Source organism: Lynx canadensis, chromosome C2 (genome assembly GCF_007474595.2).
Source record: "Lynx canadensis isolate LIC74 chromosome C2, mLynCan4.pri.v2, whole genome shotgun sequence".
In the NCBI taxonomy this organism is placed as follows: Eukaryota; Metazoa; Chordata; class Mammalia; order Carnivora; family Felidae; genus Lynx; species Lynx canadensis.
The window spans coordinates 98,540,096-98,567,810 of record NC_044311.2 but is presented as its reverse complement, the minus strand read 5'-3'; the positions used below and the strand labels follow the sequence as shown (position 1 = coordinate 98,567,810).

At 41.1% G+C, this 27,715-nt stretch overlaps 2 protein-coding genes, 1 long non-coding RNA gene and 1 pseudogene across 6 annotated transcripts in view; 1 reads left to right on the top strand and 3 right to left on the bottom strand.

Moving 5' to 3' along the window:
* Window positions 1-2,370, bottom strand: part of CCDC191 (coiled-coil domain containing 191) — a 90,058-nt gene extending 87,688 nt beyond the window's left edge. For 2 of the 4 annotated variants that reach the window (XM_030328831.1, XM_030328833.1), the window contains exons 1-2: window positions 2,210-2,367; window positions 66-104 (exon numbers count right to left, since the gene is read on the bottom strand). In XM_030328831.1, coding sequence (XP_030184691.1) covers window positions 66-104; window positions 2,210-2,299 — 129 coding nt within the window. In that variant the 5' untranslated portion in view covers window positions 2,300-2,367. Of the gene's footprint in view, window positions 1-65; window positions 105-2,209 lie in introns of all 4 variants that reach the window. The other 2 variants (XM_030328836.1, XM_030328832.1) reach the window with 2 other exon arrangements.
* Window positions 2,371-7,681: 5,311 nt separating this feature from the next.
* Window positions 7,682-27,273, top strand: QTRT2 (queuine tRNA-ribosyltransferase accessory subunit 2). The gene is made up of 8 exons (XM_030328845.1): window positions 7,682-7,902; window positions 9,603-9,658; window positions 12,115-12,191; window positions 14,047-14,259; window positions 19,932-20,131; window positions 22,276-22,427; window positions 25,014-25,131; window positions 26,737-27,273. The coding sequence occupies exons 1-8, from the start codon at window positions 7,703-7,705 to the stop codon at window positions 26,966-26,968; spliced, it is 1,248 nt and encodes a 415-aa protein (XP_030184705.1). The 5' UTR covers window positions 7,682-7,702; the 3' UTR covers window positions 26,969-27,273.
* LOC115523140 lies at window positions 13,962-15,096 on the bottom strand. Its single transcript, XR_003971652.1, has 2 exons — window positions 14,864-15,096; window positions 13,962-14,241 (listed from the first exon to the last, which is right to left on the bottom strand). It is a non-coding gene; the product is annotated as an uncharacterized LOC115523140 (long non-coding RNA).
* Window positions 16,170-16,984, bottom strand: LOC115523137 (annotated as a pseudogene).
* Window positions 27,274-27,715: the final 442 nt, after the last annotated feature.

The following is a 27,715-nucleotide window of genomic DNA, read 5'->3' as shown; positions in this document are numbered from 1 at the left end:
TCCTTTCCATCTGATTATGTCCGACTCTTAACTCTCTTCCTATCTTAACTGTGCAATATCCTTACCTTAATCCAGTGCTCCACATTGTCAGGGTCAAAGGCAGGCTGTAGATAATATATACAGAATATTAATACACAGCAATACCTTTATCAACTTTGCCTTTTTAATCTATCCTTCTGACTAAAGCATATGGAAAAGTGTCCTTTTTCTTTCCTCAAGGCATTTCATTAGCAAGTTAAGCAAGAAAAGAACACAGAGATGGTCAGAGGAAAAAACACGGAGCCTTCTCTGGGACATCTTCTGTTTTTGTCTCCTGCCTAGGCCCACCTGGAGATTCTGATTTAATTGGTCTGGAATAGGCCCCAGGTGTCAGTATTTTTTTTTTTTTTAAAGCTCTCCAGAACCAAAATAGAGGAATGATAGATATGATATTCCTTATAAAAACCCAAACAAGCGCCAATTCATGAGCCAAATCATTCAAATATCATGAAAGCAAATCTGCTTGGAGAAGGGTATGCCCCTTTCCCTGGGCCCCTCTTTTCAAGAATGACCTGTAGCCAGGGGCTTTCCTATCTTACCTACAGCAGGAATATTATTTGGTCCAAAAAGAACTAGGGAGGGGAGGCGGTGCATATCATGAGGGATAAGCAATCTTCTACTGTTTTACAAAGCTGAAAATGAAGTAAAGATCACAAATATTTTTACCCATGTCAGTCAGATATCAATATGAAATTAGAAACCAGACCAGTAAGACACTTCCTTTCTTCACTCTCTGTAACTCTTAGAAGCTTGTAGAATTCCCTCTAATAGTCACTTAACAAATAGAGGTAAGTATTTGCTTTGCTAATAATTCAGGTGGGTCTTTAAATAAAGAAGGGAATATTTCAACTAACATACTGTCACACAGAAGAAGGAAAGGTATAATACTCTCTCACATAATACGTCACCTTCACAGCACCTCAAGATAACTAATCAATGCAGATGGACAACTGAGTGGCTTTTTCACTACAACAAAGAGCTGATGCTATTCAAACAACTGAACCTCAAGAAGCTCTCGTGCTTTTACGTTTTTATCCTCCAGGCATTTACAATGAGCACTGGCAGCAAAAATCCTTCCTTTTTGGAGTCTTAAGAAATTGACCCAAATTTTTACCTTTCATCATCAAGTCTATACCAATAACCTATTTGAGATCCAATCTATTGTGAAACTACTACATTACAATATGAGCAGACTCTTTCCAAGTCTAATGCTCCTACCTCCACCCTCCCGTATTCTGGTCAAGATATTCACCAAGTGGACTATGTCCGGTGCATTATTTAGCTAGTATATTTAAAATAAACTGCAAGCTCAATTGCCTAGAGCCCTAAGAAAGGTCACGTTGTCTATAGAATATATTTTTTTAAGAAAGTGTAACTTGAGGGTGAAAACAGCTGGTGAAACTGCTCAGGAGCTGAAAGCTGAGAAGCCACTCCATTTTAGTACTCTCACATTTAAAGCATTTATTTTTGTGACTGTTAAAAAGGTAGTCTGTGGACGGCACACACCGTGTGACTGTGACTTTGCACATGGCATTTGCGTATGCTTCAAGTTTAAAATGGGGTTATCAGTTATCCATGTCTTTGGATGCTAATGCATCCAAGGAGGTAACAGATATAAAAAGGAATTATTTTTCTGAATGTTGGTGAATTCAGAAATTTTTAAGTGAATCAAGTATTGGTCTGTCCAATATTCACTTGCATTCCTGAGTTCATTTTTGATAATTTATGTAAAATTAGAAGGGGAGGACTCTTAGGCGTAGGACTTAACGTGAAGACTTTCCCCTTCCAATACAGATCTAAAATTGGAACCCCTTTTTTTAAAACAATGAAATGTGTGGGAACTTCCCTAAAATTGTGGGCGTGGGAATGGGAGGCGAGGGAATTGGCGAATTCTCTTCACCCGGATGGGAGCTACCAGACCTCTCCGGTTTATGAAAAGCATTTGATGGAAACAGTTCTTTCACGGTACTGCCCATCAAAGCCAAAAGGTACCTAGACCCCAAAGTTCATAGGCCCCCTTCCCCAGGGCAATGCTGGCTCCAGGGCAGTCAAGGCAAGGGGGAGCCAAGTAAGGATGCCCCTGGGGGAAGAAGGAGGAAGCGCAGCCCGGCTCGGCTGCCCACGGGGTCGGTCCCCGCACCCCCCAGAGCTCCCGATTGGGATGGATCACCTTGGGACTCGGCTTCCTGGTAAATTGTTTCCAGCGATTCGGCCCCGTCCTCTTCCTTGAAGAGGACATATCCTGGGGCGCCAGCAGCATTTTCCAGGTTCAGGCCCGGACCAAGGCAAAGCTGGAAAGACCGCTCCGTTGCCAAGGCTGCTTCCGGGTCGCCCTGGGAGTTGTAGTTCCTCCGCCCGCAAAGAAGGCAGGCGTGGGGCGCCGTCGAACTAACACTCCCAGGAGGCTGTGCGCAGACGGAACAAGTTAGGTCGGTAACCTATGGCAACGGCAGCCGTCCCGCGGCCTTACAGTCACCGGAGCTCGCTTTAATATTACCTTTGCCTTTTACTGGCGCCCGGTGATGACGCAGTGCTCCCTGATTGGCTCTACATCGGAGGCGGTGGTTCAGGGGTCCGAGAATCCTGCAAGCCGGACACGTGGTAACGAACTGCGAGGAGTTTGAGGGGTCTCAAGGCCAAAAAAGTTGGGAGTTGTGCACGTAAGTCCTCCCTTTCCCTGAAAGAATGGGGGCTACTGCGGGTGGTTGAGTCGCGTCGCCCCCAGAGGCTCACTGATTGTGTTGCAGTAACTGTAGTTGTCCTTCTGTCATGTCTCTCCTTCCCTTTTCTGGCTCTTCTGATGGATCTTGGCTTCTCTAAATCCAGATTCTCCCAAATCCTGTAAGCTTCACTTCATCTCTGAGAGAAAAGGGCCTCCTTTCGACTGCCCTCTGCTCAAGAATGAAGTTCTCAGCCGGAAATGTTTCCTGGACGGCACAGGGTACTTGGGAGGGTTGGGAAGATCTCGAATCCTTGAGCTCAGGGCTTTCGCGAGGTCTGAGGCCACTGGAGGCATGGAGTGAAGAAAAATCCATCCTTATTGATTGAACTTAGACGTACCCGGAGACATTGCCCTCTAGGATACATGGGCTCATACAGGCAGGGTGGTGGGCTTACAATGGGAGCTTGAACCCTGCTTTGTGGCTGACCTCAGGCAACCTGTTTAAAACAGCGCGGACCCTTCATTAACTCATCGGCAAACTGGGAGTGATAGTACCTAACTCACTGGAGCGTTGTAATGATGAAAAATCAACATAAACATAGCGCTTTGCCAGGAAACATAATGTAAAGTAGATTAGAGATGGTGGAAATGAGATTAGGGGAGCTGTGTCCTCAGACTTTTGCAGAGATCATAGGGCCTGCTCTGTAACTTGAGTGCCTATCACAAGGGTGATGGTTGAATAAATTGTGTCACATCCAAAATGTAATATCATGAAGTAGTTATTTTAAAAGAGTAAGTTGGGGCGCCTGGGTGGCGCAGTCGGTTAAGCGTCCGACTTCAGCCAGGTCACGATCTCGCGGTCCGGGAGTTCGAGCCCCGCGTCAGGCTCTGGGCTGATGGCTCAGAGCCTGGAGCCTGTTTCCGATTCTGTGTCTCCCTCTCTCTCTGCCCCTCCCCCGTTCATGCTCTGTCTCTCTCTGTCCCAAAAATAAATAAACGTTGAAAAAAAATTTAAAAGAGTAAGTTAATTCTGTGTCTCTTCTTCAGGAAAGATACCCATTTTCTCCTGAGAGAAAAGCAAATTGCAGAGAAATGCATACAGTGTAGTGTATTTCCATTTTTTATAAAAAACATCCACTCCCATCTATGAGTACGTTTAAATGTTCTTAGGAGTATGGAGAAAGGTTGCAGAGGCTGGGAGAATGGATAAAGGAAGAGAAGGGAAAACAAGGACAATAATAAGAACACTATAGCAAAATGGAAAATAGGACTATAAAATTGTATCGTAACATTACAGTTAATGTGTGAACATTGCACATGAGTATGGACAAGATGGGACTCCTAATAGGTTACCAGCCTGTTAGAGTACAACATCTAAAGCCAGACTTCAGTGATTTAAGTACTGGCTCCGCCACTTTGCAAATGGTGACTCCGTTAGCCTTCAGTTTTCTCATGTGTAAAATGCATTTAATAATCACATCTGTCTTATGAGGTTGATATGATGGTACATTTTATCAGGGTTAATATGTAAAGGACAGTGTATGCCCAGTAAATGTTATTTACTGAAGTTACTATGTGAAATTGTTAACTTATATTGTGATTCCTGACATACTTCGGTTTACTTCTACCATCTTATTTTGTGTTTTCTATTTTTGATGAGCTTTTTGGTCTCATCTCTTTTTTGCCTTTTATTTATAGTAACCAATTTTTCTTTATCATCTCCCATCCTTCCCCAGTGAGTTCAGAAATTATGCATTCTGTCATTAATCTTTTAATGGTTACTTAAAAATTTTTTAACACACATACTTAACAGTTTTACATTATTCATTATCTCTTCCCTCCTCCCAAATTGTGTAAGGATTTTAGGGTACTTTTCCTCTGAATAGTCTCTGTCTCATCTTCTGTTACTGTTTTCTAGAATTTTAAAGCCTATCATTTCTGTGTGTCTTTCTGAGTCAAGTCAGCGCACCATATTGTTTGGAAGTCCTTCAGAATTTTTTCTAGGCATATACAAACATTTTAGAGTGTATGTGTACATATGTGTTTATAAATATGTATGCAATTTTTCTTTAACAAAAATATGTACTCACCTAAGCTTGTCTAAGCGTATTGCAGTCATCTGTCCATGACAGTCTGTAGAAAATTCATCTAATACACATTTAGAAATCCCTTCTCTCCTGAAGGAATGCTAGCGGTGGAGGGTGGCGTGGGGAATGCGTGGCCCTGGAAGCATTAGGACGGGTATAGTACTGCCAGAGGTGTGGGGAATTTTTGTTAGCCCTTGTGAAGGCACAGATCCATTGACAGCTTGTCAGTTGTCCTTAAAGCCATAAAGGTTTTTCCGTGAATCATTTCCAAATGGTTTTGATAATGGTTTTTCCTTAAGACTTTCCCAGGAACTCTGTAGAAGTGAAGTGTGAATGTATATTTAGAAAAGCATCACACCACAAATCTTAGAAGATTCCTACAGTGAGTGACCCACACGGAAAGGGTGATGAAGGCAAATAAAAAGCAGTTGATATTTTGGAGTCTGTTGGTTTGTTTCTTGAGAAATTTGCTTGGTTTGGTGGATTATATCCCTCCCAAAGCATTTTTTAAAAACATATATATGGGCGTGCCTGGGTGGCTCAGTCGATTAAGCGTCCGACTTTGGCTCAGGTCATGATCTCACGGTCCATGAGTTCAAACCCCACATCGGGCTCTGTGCTGACAGCTCAGAGCCTGGAGCCCATTTCAGATTCTGTGTCTCCCTCTCTCTCTGCCCCTCCCCTGTTCATGCTCTGTCTCTCTCTGTCTCAAAAATAAATAAACGTTAAAAAAAAATAAAAACAATAAAAACATATATGAATATGTATATGTGTGTATTTGTATTTACATTACTCCATAATAAAAACTTTTTGTATTTGAGCCCCTAGAAAAAGGATGCACTTATAAAAATTACCATAAACTGAACAGTGAAAAGGAAGGTGTGGTTCTTTTTCTTCTAGCTCTGGACAAAGTTGTGTGCTATTTTTTTAAATGTTGATTTCCAGCTGAAGGTCATTCTCTACTGCTTTCTTTAGAATTCTTAATATTTGTATCCATTCTCACAATACAGAGAATCACTGACAATAACAGTTTATCTGTTACAATACTTTTTCTTAAATGTAGCTGTCTACTTTTCCTTGTTTACTTTTTTCTTTGGTGACATGTCGATTTTTGATCATGAGGATAGGACTCTGAAGAAGCCCCAGATAGCAGAATGTGAGTACATAGCATCAGAGTCCTGCATGGTGGAGAGAACCAAGTAGATACTCCTCTCCAGTTGACCTAGTGTGTTCAGTATAATAAGCTGAGGATTTTGAATTTTACATTCAACAGTATTGGGAATAAACTTTTGTGCATTGTATCACAGGAGAACACATCTCTGCATCTAAGAACATGGTGGTCAATGTCATCTAGAGCTCCCAAGGACCTAATGGCAGACTTTGGGCTAAGAATGAAGAAAGCTATTTCTTCAGTTGAGGAGAGAGTGGGAAGGGGAGATGAGAGAAAATGTTTTCAGGATTGAGTGGATGATTAGTCACATTTGAAGCTCTTCTATTAAAAGATGGGACTCCTAGAACATGTTTATTGTCTCTTTCCACAAGGATAGGACAAGGGGGTCCCTGAGAGAAAGGTAAGTCTGGGAAGCCAGGAGTCTGGGCTTCCAGATGTAGCTGTTTTCTTCCCTCTTGGAGAGTCCCTGTGTCTAACCTTGGAGAATCTGAGTTTGGTTATTTTAGAGAATCAGTGGGTTTCCTTTCAGTTATCTTTATATATGTAATCATTACTTGCCCTTCCTATTCTAGGTAATATATGCATGTGGCATTTGGCTTTCCATGTGGTACCCTTTAGGTCATGAATGCAGTAACTGGTCCTCTTTCGTTTTTGGTTCTCAGATTAAATTATGTGCATTCTGATTTGGTTGTTTAGTCTTTGAGATTAGTTTGTTTGAGCCTGACCCTGAGGGTGGATCTGTGCTGAGTGTGTGGACAAGATCAGGCTCCAGGGTTTGCCACACAAAAGGACCAGGGACTAGTCACCAAATCCCTGATGAAAGTAGTGCTAAATTGCTTATGAATTGCATGTATGCTCCACGTGGTTTCTCACCTCTGTTTGGACACAATATAAGAACAAATTGGGAGATAATCTCACCTCTCAGAGATTATCTCTGTTTATCTTTTGATGTATATTGTTCCATGTAGTTTAATAAACCCCAGGATGCTGATTTGGAATGTGCCTTCTTCATTTTTTTTTTTTTTTTTTAGTGTTTGTTTATTTATTTTGAGAGAGAGAGCATGCATGCACAAGTAGAGGAGGATCAGAGAGAGAGGGAGAGAGGAAATCCTGAGCAGACTCTGCCCTGTCAGCCTAGAGCCTAATACAGAGAGCTTGATCCCATGAACGGTGAGATCATGACCTGAGCTGAAATCAAGAGTCTGACACTTAACTGACTGAGCCACTTCAGTGCCCCTGGAACCTGCTTTCTTTATGTAACAACATGTTAGGAAAAATTGCTATGTTGCTTAGCACTCTCTCAAATTAGAAAAAGAAAAAAATGAATCAAATCAGTAATCAGTATGGCTTACATAGTGTGGCCTTCCTCTATATACATTTTAAAAGCTGAAAGTTAGCCTTTGGTGAAAGAGTGCACACTATTTCCATGATTAGTCTTTACTCCTGTCCTTCTGTTTGTTTGCTTTTCTTCAGCACAGACAAAAATTCCGTGACTGAATTTAAATATGGTTGATGTCATCATTTTGCTTTAAGACTTGGAGAAGGTATCTTATTCTGTCCAGGTCTTTTCCTATTTCTTTCTTCCTGCTATCTAAAACAGTTGTAGGCTGGAAGTAGTAATAAATATGCTGTCATTCATCATCTTGTAGGTTACTTTCTTTGTAAAATGCTTAGCCTTTAGATGTCATGGAACTCCTGAATGTACTGTTCTTTTCTTATCAGGACCTAGAGGAATCCCCCAGAATGAAGCTGAGTCTTACCAAGGTAGTTAATGGCTGTCGCCTAGGAAAAATAAAAAACCTGGGCAAAACAGGAGACCGCACCATGGACATTCCAGCCTGCCTTCTGTACACCAAGACCGGCTCTGCCCCACACCTGACCCATCAGACACTGCATGCTATCCACGGGGTTCCTGCCATGGCTCAGCTTACACTGTCCTCACTGTAAGTGTTAGATCTGATCATTTAAGTATCAACTCTGGCAGCAGCTTAGATACCTTAATAAGGTACAGCAAAGAGAAAAGACTTTTATATAAATATATAATTTATTGTCAAGTTAGCTAATATGCAGTGTATATGGTGTGCTCTTGGCTTTGGGAGTAGATTCCCATGATTCTTCACTTACATAAAACACCCCGTACTCATCCCAACAAGTACCCTTCTCAATCACCAGCATCCATTTTCCCTGCCCCCTGATACCTGACCCCCCACTCCGTTCCACCCTCAGTTTGTTCTCCATATTTAAAAGTCTATTATGGTTTGCCTCCCTCTCTGTTTGTAACTATATATATATTTTTTTTTTTCCTTCCCTTCCCCCATGGTCTTCTGTTAAGTTTCTCAACTTCCACATATGAGTAAAACATGATATTTGTCTTTCCCTGACTGACTTATTTCATTTAGCATAATACCCTCCAATTCCATCCACGTTGTTATAAATGGTAAGATTTCATTCTTTTTCATTGCCGCGTAGTATTCCTGTGTGTGTGTGTGTGTGTGTGTGTGTGTGTGTGTGTGTACACACCACATTGTCTTTATCTGTTCATCAGTTGATGAACATTTGGGATCTACATAATTTGGCTATTGTTAAAAATGCTGCTATAAACATTGGGGTACATGTGCCCCTACAGCACTCCTGTATCCTTTGGATAAATTCCTAATAGTGCTATTGCTGGGTCATAGGGTAATTCAATCTTTAATTTTTTGAGTAATCTCCAAACTGTTTTCCAGAGCAGCTGCACCAGTTTGTATTCCCATCAACAATGCAAGAGCGTTCCCTTTTCTCCACATCCTCGCCAACATCTGTAGTTTCCTGAGTTATTAATTTCAGCCACTCTGACTGGTGTGAGGTCGTATCTCAATGTAGTTTTGATTTGTATTTCCTTGATGATGAGCAATGTTGAGCACCTTTTCATATGTCTGTTAGCCATTTGGATGTCTTCTTTAGAAAAATGTCTATTCATGTTTCTGCCCATTCTTCCCTGGATTGTTTGTTTTTTGGGAGAAGACTTTTTTGATTATATGTACAAAAACTTGTAGATTTTTAGAGTGAAATCAGAGATACCAAATATTATACATTATCTGACCCTAATCTGGAAGCCACAGGCCAGACCTACATACCAGAGCTGCTTCACTATTCTTCTGATCCAACCGTGCCAGTATGGTGGCTTTCATTGCCATTACTCCCAGAGGTGACAGGCAGGGAATGCTAGGTAAGAACTAAACTTAGACTCTAGAGTCTGTCTTCATGTACCAGCCTCAAACTTTTCCCTTTATCTGCATATGTACTTGCTAGTACTATTTTATGAAAACAAAACTAATGGAGTTAAATCATTTTATGTAATGTACATACTGACTTTATCCTTCATTGAAGAACATGCTATATGGTGAAATAACTCTGCAATATTGTGTTAATAATAGGGGAGGAAGGAAATCCGGGTATTAGAAGCACTTAATCTTTGGCAGTTTCTGTTCCCACAGAAACACTTGTAAAGTGAAGATCTATGCTCTGGCTAATGAACACAGCCCAATGAGTTGGGACTCTTGAATAATGGCATGCTTTGTTGTTCAAGAGTACATTTACTGTCAGCTGTTGCATAGAGTATCTGTAGAACAATTCATTATGTATTTTTCTGTTTTGCTCATAGGGCAGAACACCATGAGGTCTTGGCAGAATATAAGGAAGGAATTGGAAAGTTCATAGGTAAAAATTGTTATTTGTGTTTGTCTTGTGATGTATTAATTTGAAGTTTGGAGGTGCTGCTGACTGATCTTTCATTCAGATACTTATTCATTAATTTAATGAGCACTTACTGGGCATCTGAGAACCACACATTGGGGATTCAAAGATGAATAGCAACAGTTGCTTCCCCAGTGGAACTCAGAGCCTGTCTGGGATAAAGATTAATAGGTAATTGTAGTAGGATACAGTGACCGCATTTGCAGGATTAGGAATATGTACATGTACCGTGAGACCCCAGAGAGAGGAGCACATAATTTGCTGTAGGGGGTACGTGTGGAAGGAGGTCGGACTAAAGAAAGGATTCTTTTTTTTTTTTTTTTTTTTAATTTTTTTTTTTTTTTCAACGCTTTCTATTTATTTTTGGGACAGAGAGAGACAGAGCATGAACGGGGGAGGGGCAGAGAGAGAGGGAGACACAGAATCGGAAACAGGCTCCAGGCTCTGAGCCATCAGCCCAGAGCCTGACGCGGGGCTCAAACTCACGGACCGCGAGATCGTGACCTGGCTGAAGTCGGACGCTTAACCGACTGCGCCACCCAGGCGCCCCAAGAAAGGATTCTTGAGAAAGAGGATGAAGGGGTATCTCAGCTGAGTCCAGGAAAAGTAGAAGTTACCCAGGTCAGGAGGTGGGCACAGTGGTGGAAGTACACACGTGTGGGCAGACACACCAGGCACAGAGCAAAGACCCGGAGGTAAAAAGCTGCATGAGACATACCTAAGATTCAAAGCAGTCTAGCATGTTTGAGCCTAAAACATAATGCAGAAGATCAAGTGTTTACCTATAGCTATATTTTCATGTTAATATTTATTATCTTTTGTTCCAGAAATAGGATTTTATATGCAAATGTATGTGTCCATTTGTTTGTAGGAAAGCTTAGCAGTGCCAGCTTGAGAATCCATTCTTCTGTAGACAACTTTCTCCTGAAGCTTTCTCCCAATATCTAAGACTCACATAAGTGAATGAAAATTTTGTTTCCATTGGTTATTCAGTCCTCTGCTTCTGAGGGAAACTTCATGATAACTTGGTGGTAGTCACAAGGCCTTGTATTTCATTAGAGGAATTTATGTAATGTTTTCCTTGGACTGAAACCAATTTTAATTTTTCTTTAACGTTTATTAAGAAAATTTCTTTTAACATTTATTAATTTTTGAGAGTTGGAGGGAGACAAAGCATGAGTGGGGGAACGGCAGAGAGGGAGACATAGAATCCAAAGCAGGCTCCAGGCTCTGAGCTGTCAGCACAGAGCCCAACGTAGGACTCAAACCCATGGACCGTGAGATCATGACCTGAGCTGAAGTCCAAAACTTAACCAACTGAGCCACCCAGGCTCCACTAACATTTATTTTTGAGAGACAGAGACAGACAAAGCATGAGCAGGGAGGGGCAGAGAGAGAGGGAGACACAGAATCCAAAGCAGGTTCTAGGCTCTGAGCTGTCAGCACAGAGCCTAACGTGGGCTCAAACTCAAGAACCATGAGAATCATGATCTGAGTCAAAGTCAGACACTTAACTGACTGAGCCACTGAGGCCCCTCTAGACCGAAACCAATTTTAAAACCAGATTTAAAGTATACAATTATAAATACATAGTATAAGTACATACATATATATGTATTATATATGTAATTAAATATATAATTGAGTGAAAATAGCTAAATAAGCTTTCTAGGGATAACCATACTAACTGAAATTATGGAAATAGGTGGAGAGCTGCAGAGTTGTTTTTTGTTTTTGTTTTTATTTTTTAGTTTGCTTTATTTTCTGGGTCTTTTTTCAGTAAAATCCTTTTTTTAGTAAAATGCAGGGTTGCATATGAAATTTAAGCACATATGGTTTAGTAAGCACTTTTTTGGATTTTTTTTAATGGCAATATTTTTGAGTAAACAACCTAAGAAATTGTCATCTTGAGTCAATGAAACTTACTGAGAATTTGATCCATTTTCAATATCCTGTAGCTTACCTGTAATTCTGCCTCAAGGTCCCATGTTGTGGGATGGCTTGCTTATTAATGAGATTACCTTTTGACCATATTGTTTTATCTTTCCAGTAGCTAGTTCCTTTGGATGGTACCTAGAATGAACATACTTGATATCAAATTTTTCTTCAAAACAAATCAAGTAGGGTCAATGTGGCCCTAAACACTTATTGTATCTCATACTTCAAGATGTACTTTTTTTGTAGCAACTCGTTGGTCATTCGACATGAACCTTTAATTCTTTTTTCAGATGAGTAGGTTTTAAAGGTAACTTTTTCATTCATGTTGACAGGCCTCTTATAATTCTAAGATCGGATATGAACAGTTTACTATGTTTAGAGTTGCTTTATCCAGCAGTACACTTATAAAGCTGCACTCTGTTACAACACAGTGTAATTGTTGATGTAAGTGCTTTCAAGAGTTCTTTTCTATGTCTATACAGGCATGCCAGAATCACTCTTGTACTGTTCCCTGCATGATCCAGTCAGCCCCTGCCCAGCCGGTTATGTAACGAACAAGGTGTGTTCTCAGAAGGGCCTCCAAGGCTGCAGCTTTGTCCCAGATAGTCAGCCTATTGTATCCCTCCAATGCTGGATCCCACTGTCTGGGTTCCTAGCCCATTCCTGACCCCTTTATACCTTTTCCTTATGTCTGTGAATATAATGGGAGGTGTGGTTTATAGGAATTAGAGTAGGGCTGCCTGTGGATGGGGTTAAGGTAAGGAATATATCCTCAGCATTTTCATTGTTGCAAAAAATTGGGGGATGAAGGAAGGTCAAGTACATGGCAAAAAAAAAAAAAAGAAAGAAAGAAATTGCTATGATGGTAGAAAGCAATAATTTTTTTATGCCATGCTTTATTTGCAGTTTTAACAACCTCAGGAAGTGCTAGGGAAGTTGCTGATGAGTGTTATCACATGTATAACTATATATAGTAGAGTCTCAGTGTAATACTGCTTGCTTTTAGAACAGAATTTGAAAAAGCTGGGTGCACAGCCAGAGATTTTAGCTAGTGAAGAACAGTATCAAAAGGACTTCATTACAAGTTTTCACCTGAGACATGGCACATTGGTCTTGTCTCTGAGGACTACATTCTGGCAAGGCCTCGGTATATACTGCTGCTTTACAAATGCAATTACTTTTCCTGTACCTACTTTATTGATGTCAACAATATCTGTTAATCTTGGCTAAGTATTTTAAATTATTCTTCTGCTTTAAACTTTATTTTGTAATTTTAATCCAAAAGATGATATTTTTACTTCTGTTATCTACCCCATTTGTAAAGGAAAGAGGATTTAAACAGTGTTTTGTTTTTTAAATGTTTATTTTTGAGAGAGAGGGAGAGACATGGAGTGTGAGCAGGGGAGGGGCAGAGAGAGAGGGAGACACAGATCCTGAAGCAGACTCCAGGTTCTGAGCAAGCTGTCAGTACAGAACCCGATGCGAGGCTCAAACTCACGAAACATGAGATCATGATCTGAGCTGAAGTTGGACGCTCAACCAACTGAGCCACCCAGGTGCCCCTAAATAGTGTTCTTAATTAAGCCTTAGGCCAGAATAAAAAGATGTATGTGGCTTCCCCATTTATGTCCTTGTCAATCTCTTCTAAGAAGAAAGATACTGTAGAGGAAGGAGTAACCAAAAAAAGAACATTATATGGAGATGCTTATGTATTATCTGACTTACTTTTTTTATCTGTATCTAACTCAAGCTAGTAAATACTTACTAACCTTCAATAATATGTAAGGGTCTAGACTAGGCTTTTGGGGTACAAACATGAATTGAGATATTCTAGCCAGAGTACTTATAAAAGTACTTATAAGGTACTTATAAAAGTATTTCTTATGAAAGAAATAAGTACAAATTACTGTAAGAGCTTAGAAGAGTGAGTGATGGATTATGCCCAGATAGGTTTGGGAAGCACAATACAGTAGATGATATTTGAATTCTGTCCGGAAGGATGCATAGTATTTTACCAGGCAGAGAAGAAGGGAAGGGCATTTCAGCCAAAAGGAACAATGTGATCAAAGACAGAGAAAGATTGAAGTCTGTGGTGTATTTAGGAACAGCATGCATGGGGTGGGGTCTCAGAGAATAGAAGACTGGACTAGAGAAATATAACAAAGAATTCTTGGGGCTAGCTCAGAAGCTGGCTGTGTGGCCACCGAAGGGTTCTCTAAGAGCTATAAGGTCCTTGGAGAATTGGAAAATGGTGCAGGAAGCTTCTTCTACTCACCATAGCTAGGATATTGAATTGCCACCATATCTCCATTTGTAAAGAGGAATTAAATTTACTATTGCTTTACCATTTTATTATTATTCTTTTTATTTGCATTTTGCTCTTGCTCATTCCTCATTATTTTGTTCCCTGACAGTCTGTGTCGGTGTGGGGTGTTGGGGGACGAGTCGAAATGACTGCTTCCAAGTTCATGACAATTCAGCAGGCCCTTCAGCCAGACTGGTTCCAGTGCCTCTCAGATGGAGAGGCATCTTGTGAGGAAGGAACTTCCATAAAAAGAGCCAGAAAGTCTGTTGATCGATCACTTCTATTCCTGGATAATTGTCTCCGGCTGCAGGAAGAGTCAGAGGTAAGGCTGTACCGCTCACCACTCCTTTCTGTTTGAAACTGTCCCTTACTTAGGTTCCTTTTCTGCTCCTCCTCCCACTTCTCTGCTTCTCACTTCCTGGTCTCTTTTACTCTCCTGTTTTCTTTTCCTGAACCATAACTATTCTTGCTCTCTAGGATTCTGTCTTAGGCTCCTTTTCACCCCACTCTGGATTTTTTCCCTGGGCAGCTTTCCCTTAGTTTTAATTGCTGAATAATTCTGAAATTGCATGTATAATCAAGATCACTCTGCTTAGCTTCAGAATTGTATAAAGTGGACTTTAGCCGAGTTGTATTAGAATATCCCTCACATGCACCTCAAACTCAAAGTAACCAAACTCAGTATCTGATCTCCTCAAACCTCTTCTTTTCTTCTGTTTCTCAGTTTATAGCAGCCACCAAGTCCTCAGCCCAGAAATTTGAGTCTTTCAAGGCTTGGTTTAATACCCAATTTAATATCCAACTGTCCACTCCTTCTTGATTCCTAGGAATCCTTCTTGATTTCTAGGATCTGCCTCCTCCTCCCCATCCTTCTTATCACCACCTTGAGGCAGAATAACCTCATCATCTCTTATGTGGACAGTTACCTTTTAATTATTCTCTCTGTCTCTGGTGTCATTTCCATCCAATCCATCTTCAGCCCTGCTGTCTGAGAAGTCTTCATAAAACACGAATATGAGCCCATAAGAACTTCCTGAAAAGAATTTAATGACTTTCCATTCAGCGCTTATGTGGCAGGGACAGCCTGCTGTTACCTGGCCTCTGCCCACTTCTCCAGCTCAGGACTGGCTGCAGCTGGCACTCTGGCCCTTCTCAGTCACTTGCAGTTCCCAGCAGTGTTACCCTGTGTCATTCTGCTGACGCTCTACATGGACTTCCTTCTGGGCTGTTTCTTTTTTTCTTATCTCCAGTCGTATTCCTTCTCTTGCTTCCAGATCCAGCTCATTCCATTACATTCATTGTTCTAGGAAGCTGTCCCTGACCCTTCCAGGGAGTTCTGTTCATCCTTTGCCACCCCTTTAATTTGTATGTGGCCATACTATATAGCTCATTTTATATTGTAGTGCAATGATTTCTTCATGTGTTTGTCTTTATTACATTGTGACCTCCTTAAACTCATTTTCTGAGCATCATTTTTGTATCTCCATCATGTAGCAGAATGCCTGACATAAGGAAGCCCTCAATAAATGCTTGCTGATGGTAGCTGGGTATGACAGGATAGGGAGGATGTAGCTGTGGCAGGAAATAAGAGATCCTGGGTGCAGAGTGAATGAAGCTCACTAGGAGAGAGCAGAGCTAGTGGGAGAAGAGAAGGTGTGACCACAAGGGAGAATTCAAGCATTGACACCATTGATGTGGAGGAATCCTGAGCAGTGGTTAGGTCCCACTGTGGCAAAGCGCATTGAGTCTGAAGAACATTGTTATCTTAAGTGTACCAATAAAAAATGTAATTGGCTACCAACGTTAGTGTACATGAAATGATTAGAAGAGACCTTAGTTGTCATTCTGAATAGAACGCTCAGTATCCGCAGTAAGAATTCAGCGTGGGGACATTGCCGTGGGTCCTAATTGTTAGCGTTGCTCACTAGCAATTGTTTTGAGCCGGTAATTATCCTTGTAGGATGAGTAATGTTTCCATGAGTAGAAAGGAGGACAGGGAGTGTGACAGCATGATTATTAGAACAGCTGGATGAGCCTCAAGCCCCTCTTCCATGCTAGTCAGCCTTACCATTTCACATTATTGCTGTGTGTTGGTCCCTCTTTCTATCCCTATAATCATGCTATTGTCTTGACATGATTATTACATGGTTATTACTCTTACATGTGTCCCATTTTTTTCTTGAAAGGGAACTTTTTAGTACTATTATGTACAGGAAAAGCAACAGCACACACTTAGCCCAATTTGGTGACCAGTTCTTTAGCCGTTGCCTTTTCCAACTTGGCAATGCAAACCACTGACTTTGGACCCAGGATGTTGCCTCCCCAGTGATGGTGGACCTCATCATATCTGTCATTGTAATTGGTCCTGATGGCTTCCAGCAGTTTAGCCAGAGCTCCTTTGTCTTCTGAGTTAACCTGTGTGAAGGGACAGTGGTGCAGGTCTTCCTGTGGACCAGATGCCCCACCTGGCCTTCCCCTTGATGATACAGTATGGAACTCCCATCTTAGGACCCACTGCAGGCAGGAAGACAACCAGCTCAATGGGACCCATATCATGTGCAGTCACTACCAGCTGAGCCATTTTGTTTTCCACCAAGGTGGTAACAGTATTAGCCCCAGCTTGAGGAACGGGCGGCCTCTTAATGGGGACATCCCCTATGTTGGCAGCTTTCTTAGCCCAGGCCTACAATCTCTTTCTTCTCTTGCTTTGTCTGGTCTGTATTTGTGGGCCAGCTTAGGCGTTGAGTAGCTGTGTGGCCATCCAAGACCAACGTCCTGAGTGGACTGGTTAATTGTGGGAGGTACTTTTAGACGTTTATGGAGAAGAGCCCTTTGCCGCTGCAACTGGATATAGTTGCAACTGGACAAAGTGGGTGAGGTCCCTTTTGGGCTGGATGTCCTATTTGATGCCAAAGTTCTTGGGCCTTTTCTGAGACTGGGAATTGACCACCTTCTTGGCCTCCTGCTTCTTCATGACAGCAGAGGCCAGAGCCACCTTCTTCCCCTTAGGCTTCTCTCCTTCCAGCATCTTGGATGGCTGGAGGAGAGAGCACCTATGTTCCATTTTAGATAGTAAGTTATATGATTATGCTTCTTACATCCATGAAAGGAGGTTTTCCAGATAGGGCTGTGTCAGTCATGGAAAGGGGCAGGCCTGTGTAACTACCTACTTTGTATGTCTGCATACCTCTTTTCCTCACTGGATCCTCTTACTCTCTCTCTTTTTTTTTTTTAATGTTTATTTATTTTTGAGAGAGAGAGAGCATGAGCAGGGGAGGGACAGAGAGAGAGGGAGACACAATCCAAAACAGGCTTCAGGCTCTGAGCTGTCGGCACAGAGCCCAATCTGGGGCTCAAACTCACAAACCGTGAGATCATGACCTGAGCTAAAGTGGGATGCTTAACCAACTGAGCCACCCACGCGCCCCTGGATCCTGTTATTCTGAATGCCCTTAAATACTTAAATACTGTTGCTGGCATTCTTTTCTTCATATATTTCCTAGGCCAGGGATGGCAAATGGGTTTCATCCCAAGGTGCTTGGAGCTGTGCCTGGGTGCAGCAGGAAGAGAGTTATCTGTCAGCCATGTCTGCCATGGGGAGTGGCAGCAGCATGCCAGGCATCTGTCGTTCTAGCCAGGCAGTCACATTTGTATCACACATGTCTGAAACTTTAGGTCTGTATACTTAGCGGCTGATACCTCAAACTCACAATGCACAAAACAGAATGATCATCTTGCCTCACCCTCCACTGTTTTCCTAGAATTTTCTATCTCTTCTCATCCTCTCTCTGGACTTCCAAAACAGGAGCTAGGAGTCATCCCAGACTTTTCCCCCTCTCCTTGGGCAACTAATTGGTCAAGTTTGTGGATCGTACCTTCTGATGAGTTTTCAGATCCTGCCCCTCCCCTTCACCCACTGCCACTGTTTTAGTCTGGGTCCTCTTGGTCTTTCATCTGGATTATTAAAGTTGCCTCCTACCCATCCTTTAGCCATATTTACTCTTAATTCATTTCTGTACACAGCAGCCCAAGTGTTCCTTCTGTTTGTGTCCCTCTTGCTTAAACTGAGAAGTGAAATTCCCTTTTCACAGCAATCCAGGCTCCTTCCCCATTCCTCTCTTCTACCAGAGAGCCACTGTCAATTTGCATTTTTCCATGCAAACCTTACTTTTTAGTTGCATATACATAGTGTTTACATATATACATGACTATATGGGGTTCTTATTGCACGAATATGATCATATGCTCAGAAGTGTGCTTGTTTTGTTTAGCAGTATCTCAGAATTTCATTTCTTGTCAATGCCTATGTTGCTATATCCACTGCATTCTTTTTAAAACACCTGAGTAGGAAGACACTATGAATTTATCATAATTTATTTAGGCCTTTACTCTATTAATGTATACTTGTTTCCAGTTTTTCATTATTCTAAACATTTTGTGAATATACCTTGGTGCTTATGAATGAATATACTCGTAGGAGAGATTCTTATAAGTGGAATTTTAGGACATAGGATTAAAGCATCGACATTTTGACAAGTTTTGTTTAGTTGGCCCTCCCAAAAAGCAGAACTAATTTCTACTCTTCTTTAGTTATCAGAGTATGTGTCCTTTCTCTAACACTTTTTCCTCCACTGTGTCACTATCTGTCATTTAACAATTTTGTCAGTGTGATGGGCAAAAACGGTACCTAATTGTTGCCAATTTGTATTTCCCTACTGGTGAGGTTTAGTTAGCTCTCCATATGTGTACAGGGCATTCACATTTATTTTTCAGAAGTTCCTATTCACATTCACATATTTGCCCAGATGTCTGTGGGTTGTCATTTCCTTAGAAGGTTTGTTGGAGGCTTTTCTATGGTATAAGTATAGTATGGTATCTATTCCGACAAGCAGTGAGTTCTCCTTTGCCTCTCAACTCCTTTGTTGAGAGTGTGCTTCACTAGAGAAGTTTTTTTTTTTTTTTTTTTTAATTTTTTTTTTTTTTTCAACGTTTTATTTTATTTTTGGGGCAGAGAGAGACAGAGCATGAACGGGGGAGGGGCAGAGAGAGAGGGAGACACAGAATCGGAAACAGGCTCCAGGCTCCGAGCCATCAGCCCAGAGCCTGACGCGGGGCTCGAACTCCCGGACCGCGAGATCGTGACCTGGCTGAAGTCGGACGCTTAACCGACTGCGCCACCCAGGCGCCCCTAGAGAAGTTTTGATGATTTTGTACTCAAATATGTTAGCCTTTTTGGGTAAGCTTTAGCTTGCTTAGGTAGGCCTTTCTTACCCTAAGATTATAAAAACTTGGATATATCTTTCTGATACTTCTATAACTCTGTTTTTATGTTTAGATTATAGGGCTCTGTGGGATGTGTTTTTGAAGATGGTGTGCAAAGTAGTTTTTAGTTTTTCGCAAATGGACAGTTAGTTCCCAACCGTACAGTTCTTTTCTTTTTTTAATGTTTGTTTTTGAGAGAGAGAGAGAGAGAGAGAGACAGACAGAGTGTGAGTAGGGGAGGGGCAGAGAGAGAGAGGGAGACACAGAATCCGAAGCAGGCTCCAGGCTCTGAGCTTTCAGCACAGAGTCCAACACGGGGTTGAACCCAGGAACTGTGAGATCATGACCTGAGCCGAAGTCGGACGCTTAACCCACTGACTCACCATGTGCCCCCCAACCATAAAGTTCTTAAAGTCATCTCTAAGAGACTTGGAGGTAACCTAAATTGTACTTGCTCAGTGTTAATTTAATCTAAGCTCAAACATGACTATATGTGCTTATTGCCTCAGTTTCTACTCAGTCTTTTCTTACTTATTTGGGTGGCTTTCAAGTTGTGGTTTTTGGAGCCCTGAAGATTCTCAGGGAGGAGGGAGTATCATCCTCATTTCATGCTTCAGCTGTAGCAACTGCACTGAGATCTCCTCTATCTCTTGGTCTTCCATGTATAGTCCTTTTAAACGAAGGTTTCCACTACTGGAAACAGTTAAAGCATCCAGTCTTTTCTTCCTGTAGGTCCTTCGGAAAAGTACCATCATTGGTGTGATTGAAGGTGGAGATGTGATGGAGGAGAGACTGAGGTCAGCACGAGAGACAGCCAAGCGGCCCGTAGGTGGCTTCCTTCTGGATGGCTTTCAAGGGAATCCCACAACCCTGGAAACTAGACTGTACTTGCTGTCATCAGTCACTGCAGAGCTGCCGGAGGACAAACCCAGGCTAGTGTTCAGTTAGGACGCAGGCCAAGTTTCGTGGGCTTCAATGCAGGGGTGCTGGTGATTGTGTATTATGCCGAGTCTCTACATGGGCATGTCTTTTGATGAACTGATTATGCCTTTTCTGGGCTGAATCTGCTCAGGCTGACTGTGGGAAGAGTTTCCATCACAGCTGTCCTGCCTTTGATTTCAGAATATAGACAAGGACAATTGTCATGTGAACTAGTTTATTTGATCCTCATAAGGGAGGGCAGGTGTTATACTGTTTCCCTTCATTTTTGTGCCAAGTGCAAATATTCTTCATTATAACATGGCCCCTGGGGACAGGAATAAAGTCGTATAGGACTGTGGCCTTAATCAAGGGAAGTTGAGGACAGATCGGGGGTGCCTAGCAGAACGAAGGTGGGCTGTAATAATAAGAACCTGGAAGAAGTTCTTAGATTTGAGGCATGTAGTAACTGTCATTTTTTTTTGAAATCAAGGGTACTGGCATCATTAATGGGACTAGTTCTTTCCATAAACAGGATTCAGTATGTACTGGTGTAGAGAGGTGATCTACAAGATTTAAAGCTAAAAATCCTAAGGTTCTAAGTACAGCTGATGTCTTTCTTATTATACTACTGCCATTTTTCTTTTTGTTTTGTTTTGTTTTGCTTTTTAATCTCTAGTTTTTGTCCAACGTGGTGTGAATATTTATGCTTTTTTCCCTACACATATGTTTAGAGGTTTGATTATGGGATGCTGCTTTATACCTCTCAGGCTGTTGGATGCTATATAGTATATGTAAATTTTACCACTTTAAAAAAATCCCAGGATAACTTGCAATAAAGTGTATGAATCTTATGGACAGCGTGATGAATTTTTACACATGTATACAGCCCTGTAACACAGAGTTGAACAGCCAGAACCACCAACCCTTTGCCAGTGCAGCCAGAACTTCCCCCATCGTTTTAACCTGGTTCTCTTGTGTTCATTGTTCCCCCTCCTGTGATTATCTTGTTCTGGTGCAGATAGCAGTCCAGCACTAGTATTTCCAGTCATTTTCTAGACTTCTTTGAGCTAAATGCTCACAGATGTCTGTTACTGGATTTGAGTGCTGGGATTGTTTTTCATCCTATATGTGTGTAGAAATGCTGTCTTTAGTTGGAGAGGAGTTCTAAAACATTAGTTGAAGGAAACTGTAGTCATATATATAAATGTTCTGGTTGTTTAATATTACATAAGATTTTTTTGGACTTCTCTTAGAAATCAGGGAGTCTGTTAGCTTTTCTCTGCCAGTTCATAAAAGGGACTGTGGGTAGAAAAACAAACTAAGAAAAGCAGCCAGCAGCCAACCCTGATCCAGGGTGTCTCCCCTTCTTGTTTTAGTGGCAAAACCTGGTTGAGTGTGATTAACCCTCCCAGAATGCCTTACCCATTACCTCTGAAAATACCACCTCATTCCATGTAGACTTTTTATTAATGGAGAAAATACAAAGAAGAATAAAGCCAAATAGAGTTTTAGATCCTGTGGGCAGAGTTCAAATTCTGAGAGCAAGAGTTGCTTTGTAAATGAACCTATGAAGAATACAACAGATAAAAATGTCTTTGTTGAACCAATTATAAAAAAGAAACTATAGGTAAAATACAGTTAAGACATGGAAAGTATTTGAGGGGGAAATAAAGCACACAGCTTTGTACTTTTTTTGTTTTTTAATCTTTTAAAAATTGTGAAGTATAGTTGACCTATAGCTTTGCCCCCTTAAAAAAAAATCTGTGTAGTGGATAGATAGACTGTAAAGTTCAGTTGAAGACTAGGGAGGCTGTTCAGAAGGAATTGGCGGGGGAAGGAAACTAACTTTATTGAACTTCTCTTTGGGACTCGAAACTCCTCTGTGTGTTTTTACAGTTAACTCCTTAATCTTCGCAACACATCTGTGAGCTATGTATTATGCTTTTGTTTTTAAAGTTAGAAAACAAAAACCCAGAATGGTTAAGAAACCTCCCTAAAGTCACACAGTAAGTAAATAAAGGGCAGAACTGGGATTCGAGCCCAGGTCCCTCTGCTGCCCAAGTCCTGCATTCTTTCCACCACACCTTATTATCTGTTGCCTGCTACACAGTCTGGCATTGTCCTCACGTCAGTGTTCCTACTGTTGTTTTCACAGGCTCATCTGTGGAGTCAGCCGACCAGATGAGGTGCTCGAGTGTATTGAAAGAGGAGTGGACTTATTTGAGAGTTTCTTCCCTTATCAAGTGACAGAGCGGGGATGTGCCCTGACTTTCAGCTTTGATTACCAGCCGAACCCTGAAGAGACGTGTAGGTTTTCTGAAGTTAGTCTCTGTGATAGCCTCAAGTATCTTCTATTTCCTCTTCATTTTTGGCTTGAGTCACAAGCCAGAGATATGTGCATACTGTAACATCAGCCTTTTATAAAACTACATTTTTCTTTCTTATCTATACGCTCTGGCATGTTGGCACACAAAACCCGGTCGGTTCTTAGTGCTATCCCTGTAGCTCATCAATTATTTGGAAGTGATTTTATAGTGAGCAGAACCAAGAAAAACAAAACACTTTCTATTAACAATTTGAAAAAAGAACATTCAGAGTGAATAGTGATGAAAATCTAAGAACAGAAAACCTTTTAACTGCTTACTAAAAGTTAACTCAGTTTTTCACAAAAGAGTTCTTGTCTGCTTTTTGCCAAGGCCATGCTATCAAAATACAGAAGAGTCTTACCCCATCTGATCCTAGTGTCACTTTTGCTTTTTTGGGTTTTTCACAGAGATGTGAAAGCTGTTTTCCTCTGCTAATATTGCTTTGAAGTACCACCATCTTTTTTTATTGTTTAGTTAGAAGTCAAGAAAATCAGTTCCAGAGTCTGACATTTAACTGACAGTAGGAAAAGAACTGGGATATGGGCTATGGGCGTCGGGCTGGGGTCCCAGTTTCTCAGGTGGCTGTTGCATGCCCAGTCTGCCCGCTGGCCTTCGCAAGGGGCTCTCCCTTCCCGCTTCCTGCTGTCCTTTGAGCCCCTCCGTCACCACCAGCCTTACATTGAACTCAGGCCAGAGACTTCTTAAAGGTTCACTTTATTCCCCAGAAGTTATTAAAATTTCATCCAGAAGATGTTATAGTTTTATAAAGCAAACTAACCATTAACCGAAATTGGATTATTCTGGAAACAAATTGGTTTGCTCAAATTCTTATATATAGAAGGTCAGTTTTACTGTCCTTTAAACTGACCATAATATAATGTATGCTGATGAAAAAGCATACCACAAACTCTATAAATGTTCATTTACAAGCTTAATTATTTCCATAAAGACATGGGTAACTGTTATTCTGTACCATGAATATATAAAACTCTACAAAGAACCCGATACTGAATTCTCAGGAACACACAAGTTCCTTTTTGGCTAGAGAAAGGTGTTTCTTCATGATTAGGAAAACTGAAACAGTTTGAACATTTTCCATTAAAGTATTATTAATAATCATATTTGTGTATGTGTGTGTATAGTAAGTTAAAGTCTTTTGCCAATTACAAAGTGACAATTGCAAAGGAGTAAGTTGCCTGTATAGGAACTAATATAGTTCCCCCTAGTGACAAGAATTTTGCAAAAAGCCAGGGTGTTATTGCAGTTTTCCACATCAGCATACAAATTCATGGCAGCAAAATTATAACAGCCTCAATGCTGAGGTCACTTCTTTCTTTCCTTTGATCTGGACAAAATTATCTTCTTAGTGCTATCTGTTTATTCTCCTTGGGCCAACCCTGAACTTGTTACTACTCCTTCCCAGTAATACTTCTCTGCTTGCCCCTGTTCAAGACAGCTGGCTCTTTGCATAGTAACTGGTGTTTCTCTTATAAATCCAGGAACATTCTTTTCTTTTTTTTTCTTTTTTTTCTTTTTTTAATTTTTTTTAACGTTTATTTATTTTTGAGACAGAGAGAGACAGAGCATGAACAGGGGAGGGGCAGAGAGAGAGGGAGACACAGAATCTGAAACAGGCTCCAGGCTCTGAGCTGTCAGCACAGAGCCCGATGCGGGGCTCAAACTCACGGACTGTGAGATCATGACCTGAGCCGAAGTCGGATGCTTAACCGACTGAGCCACCCAGGCGCCCCAGGAACATTCTTTTCTAAAGAGTTCAGGGGAACAACTCAAGTCCCAATTTAGTTCTGGATAATCTGAGTTCCTTCCAGGGACTCCATACAGAATACATAAATTAAAACTATATTCTACTTTTAATCTATTTGGAACATAGGCAGTTACAAAGCACAATTTGCATGTACATTTTGATGAGACATAACTCCCAACACACACACATCCACCCGCTTCCAGGGGCTCCTGGGTGGCTCAGTCGGTTGAGTTTCCGACTTCGGCTCAAGTCATGATCTCACAGCTGGTGAGTTCAAGCCCCGTGTCGGGCTCTGTGCTGACAGCTGGGAGCCTGGAGCCTGCTTCAGATTCTGTGTCTCCCTGTCTCTCTGCCCCTCTCCCACTTGCATTCTGTCTCTGTCTCTCAAAAATAAATAAACATTAAAAAAAAAAAAAAGATTTCCACCCCCCTCCAAACACACACACACACACACACACACACACACACACACACACTCCCTGTTTTCTTAAAATCATTCCTTGACAGTAAGATTATATATTACATACTTGTAACCATAGTTTGCTTAGACATTGTTGAATCTCCAAGTTTTGATAATCTAGAGAATGTCAGTGATCATCTTGGTCCATATTACTACTTTCCTTGTGTCATCTCCTTAGGATAAATTCTCATGAGTGGAATTACAGAGTCAAAGGGCATAAAATAGTAACTAGAATAAAAATCTCCCAATGGCCACTCTTTATCTGATTTTCATTCAAGACTTTTTGTTGATTTGTCCTTTAGTATCACAACAAAATGGGATACAGGAAGAAATAAAATACACAGATCAAACAAAGAAAATTAAAACAACCAGTTGCAACCAAGAAATTACATCATTTGAAATTAATCTGAAGGAAAAAAAGTAAGGAATTTTTTTAAGTTTGGATTTTGATGTCTGACTTTTTAATTTCAGTCTGTTTTAAAAGTTTATGTAACTGTTCCCTTTTCAGTTTATGACTTCATAAAATATTTATAGTTGGATATTATTTGGGCCTTCTCAAATTCAGTTCCAGAAAAACTCTTTTTTTTCTGCAGATGAATTTGTGTACTTTGTCTTGTCAGAAAACCGAGGCTAGATAACTGTTGTTTTAGAAGAGCTGTCAGAAACATTAGGCCAAATACATTGTCTGGTGTCTTCTACTCTTTCCAATTACTTTAAATAATGACAGAGCAAGATAAAGATTTCAAGATAAAAAACAACAAAGTGTTTAAATTCTAAGGAACTTAGGTCATCTTGGTTATATACAGATTATAAATCTTAATAAAAGATTTCCCTCTATAAAGAATGAACTAAGAGATCTTGTAACTTTGTATTTGGCCTAAAGTGGTAATTATTAGTGAACCAGTGAGGGGGTTTTCTGTGAGTTTGGTACTCTCACTTCTGTGCTGGCGTGTTTTTGGTCTTATGTAAAGGAACACTCTAGGGATTTAGACTTACTTATGTCTTTCTAGTAATAGTACAGACTTGAAAATTTATGAAAGAATATGAAAATCCTAGGTCTAATCTATATTCTACAGGGGCTTCTTGATTGTAGGTCTGAAATGGTGATGTTTACCACATTTAACTTCTTGGAAAATGGCCAAGGAGATTCATTGCTGTTTTTAAAATGCTAGGGTAATATAAATGGGTTACTACTAAAATTCCCTTACATTATAGATTTAACTGGAAATTGCAGTTTTCTTATTGTCAGCACTAGACCTAAAGTTCAGATCCTAGCACTGCTCTTGACTCTGTGACCTTGGTCAAGTTGTTTAACTTAAAAGCTGATAAAAAGTGACACATGTAGTGCTTAGTATGTGTCCAGCAGTGTCCAAATCCTTTGCTATATCAACTCATTTAATTCTTGCAATAAGTCTCTAAGGTAGGTACTGTTATTACACTTATTCCCATTACAGATGAAAAAGTAAAGACACAGAGGGAGGTTAAATGACTTGCCTGAGTGAGTCGAGCAAGGCATCAAACCTAGGTGTGGTAGCATCAAACCCGTCCTCTTGACCCCCCCCCCCCCCCCCCCCCCCGCCACGGGCAGAGATTAAGTGAGACAGTCTTTGTCAAAGTGCTTTGTAAACCACAGGAATCTATGCAAGTGAAAGGTCATATTGTGTCTTCGGGTCCTAGTTCTGGTGGCAAGTGGGAAAAAAGTGTCATTCATCAGAACAGTGTTTGCTATCATTGTGTGCCTTTGCAGTGTGACCGACAAAGCTCGGCATGAGGGAGTGATCACGTGACTCTCCTGATGCTCCTGTGTAAGCCTCAGTCCAGGAGGTTATATCTGTCAGAAGAAGACTCCCGAGTCTCCTGACTCATGCTCTGTGTTAACTTTTCACTTCGTTGTCATCTTAAGCAGGTGACCGGCACTACATTTGCCAGTGATGTTATTAACTATTGGTTATATACCAGCAGAATAGATAGCAGATTTCTTATATTCCTCACTTACTGGAATATTGTTGTAACTTCCTTTCTCAGGTACCAGGAGGACTTTGATCCACTTGTGAGAGGGTGTTCCTGTTACTGCTGTAAGAATCATACTCGTGCGTACATCCACCATCTGCTGGTGACCAACGAGCTGTTGGCTGGAGTCCTGCTTATGATGCACAACTTTGAACACTATTTTGGTTTTTTCCACTCCATCCGGGAAGCACTAAGAAGTGACAGACTGGCACAGTTGAAAGAGCTCATCCGCAGGCAAGCGTCTTGAGACCTGGCATACACAAATCAGACTTTTCACACTGAGACCGCCCCACTGTTGTCACACAGGAAGAAGAGAAGGAGAAACAATCTTAGCTTTAATTATTTGTATTTGAGAATAAGGTGTACGCAAATAAGGAATGTTTGTATCAAACTCTGCCTCCATGAGAAAGGAGATTTCTTATAAAGACTTAAGTGACCCCAACTGATCAGAAAGAATTAAACCATGACCTTTAATATTTCAATGCTAACTTTTTTTTTTTTTTTTTTGAGAGAGAGAGAGAGAGAGAGCGCATGTTTGCGCATGTGGGGGCAGGGGCAGAGGGAGAGGGAGAATCTTAAGCAGGCTCCATGCTCAATGCAGAGCCTGATACGGGGCTTGATCTCACAACTATGAGATCATGACCTGAGCCAAAATCAAGAGTCAGACACTTAACTGACTGAGCCATCCAGGCGCCCCTCAGTGCTAACTCTTTTAGTCAATGGAGATTCGTTTAGTCAAAGACGAAAGCTTTAGGTGAGAAGGGACAGCCTTGAAGTGGGGTTGATGAGATTGTGTGGGTTCGTTGAATTAGATTAGAGCTGGAAAGGAGATGATTGGTCATGAGCAGCATGACTTCTGTAGACATATGGCTGTTGACTGTAAAAGGCATCTAGCTGATTTAAGAGCTTCCTAGTTTTAATTCTTATATTCTCAGGGCCTTCTTGGACACTTCTGCCTTCCAACCTGCTCCAGTACTGCAGTCAGTCAGAAAAG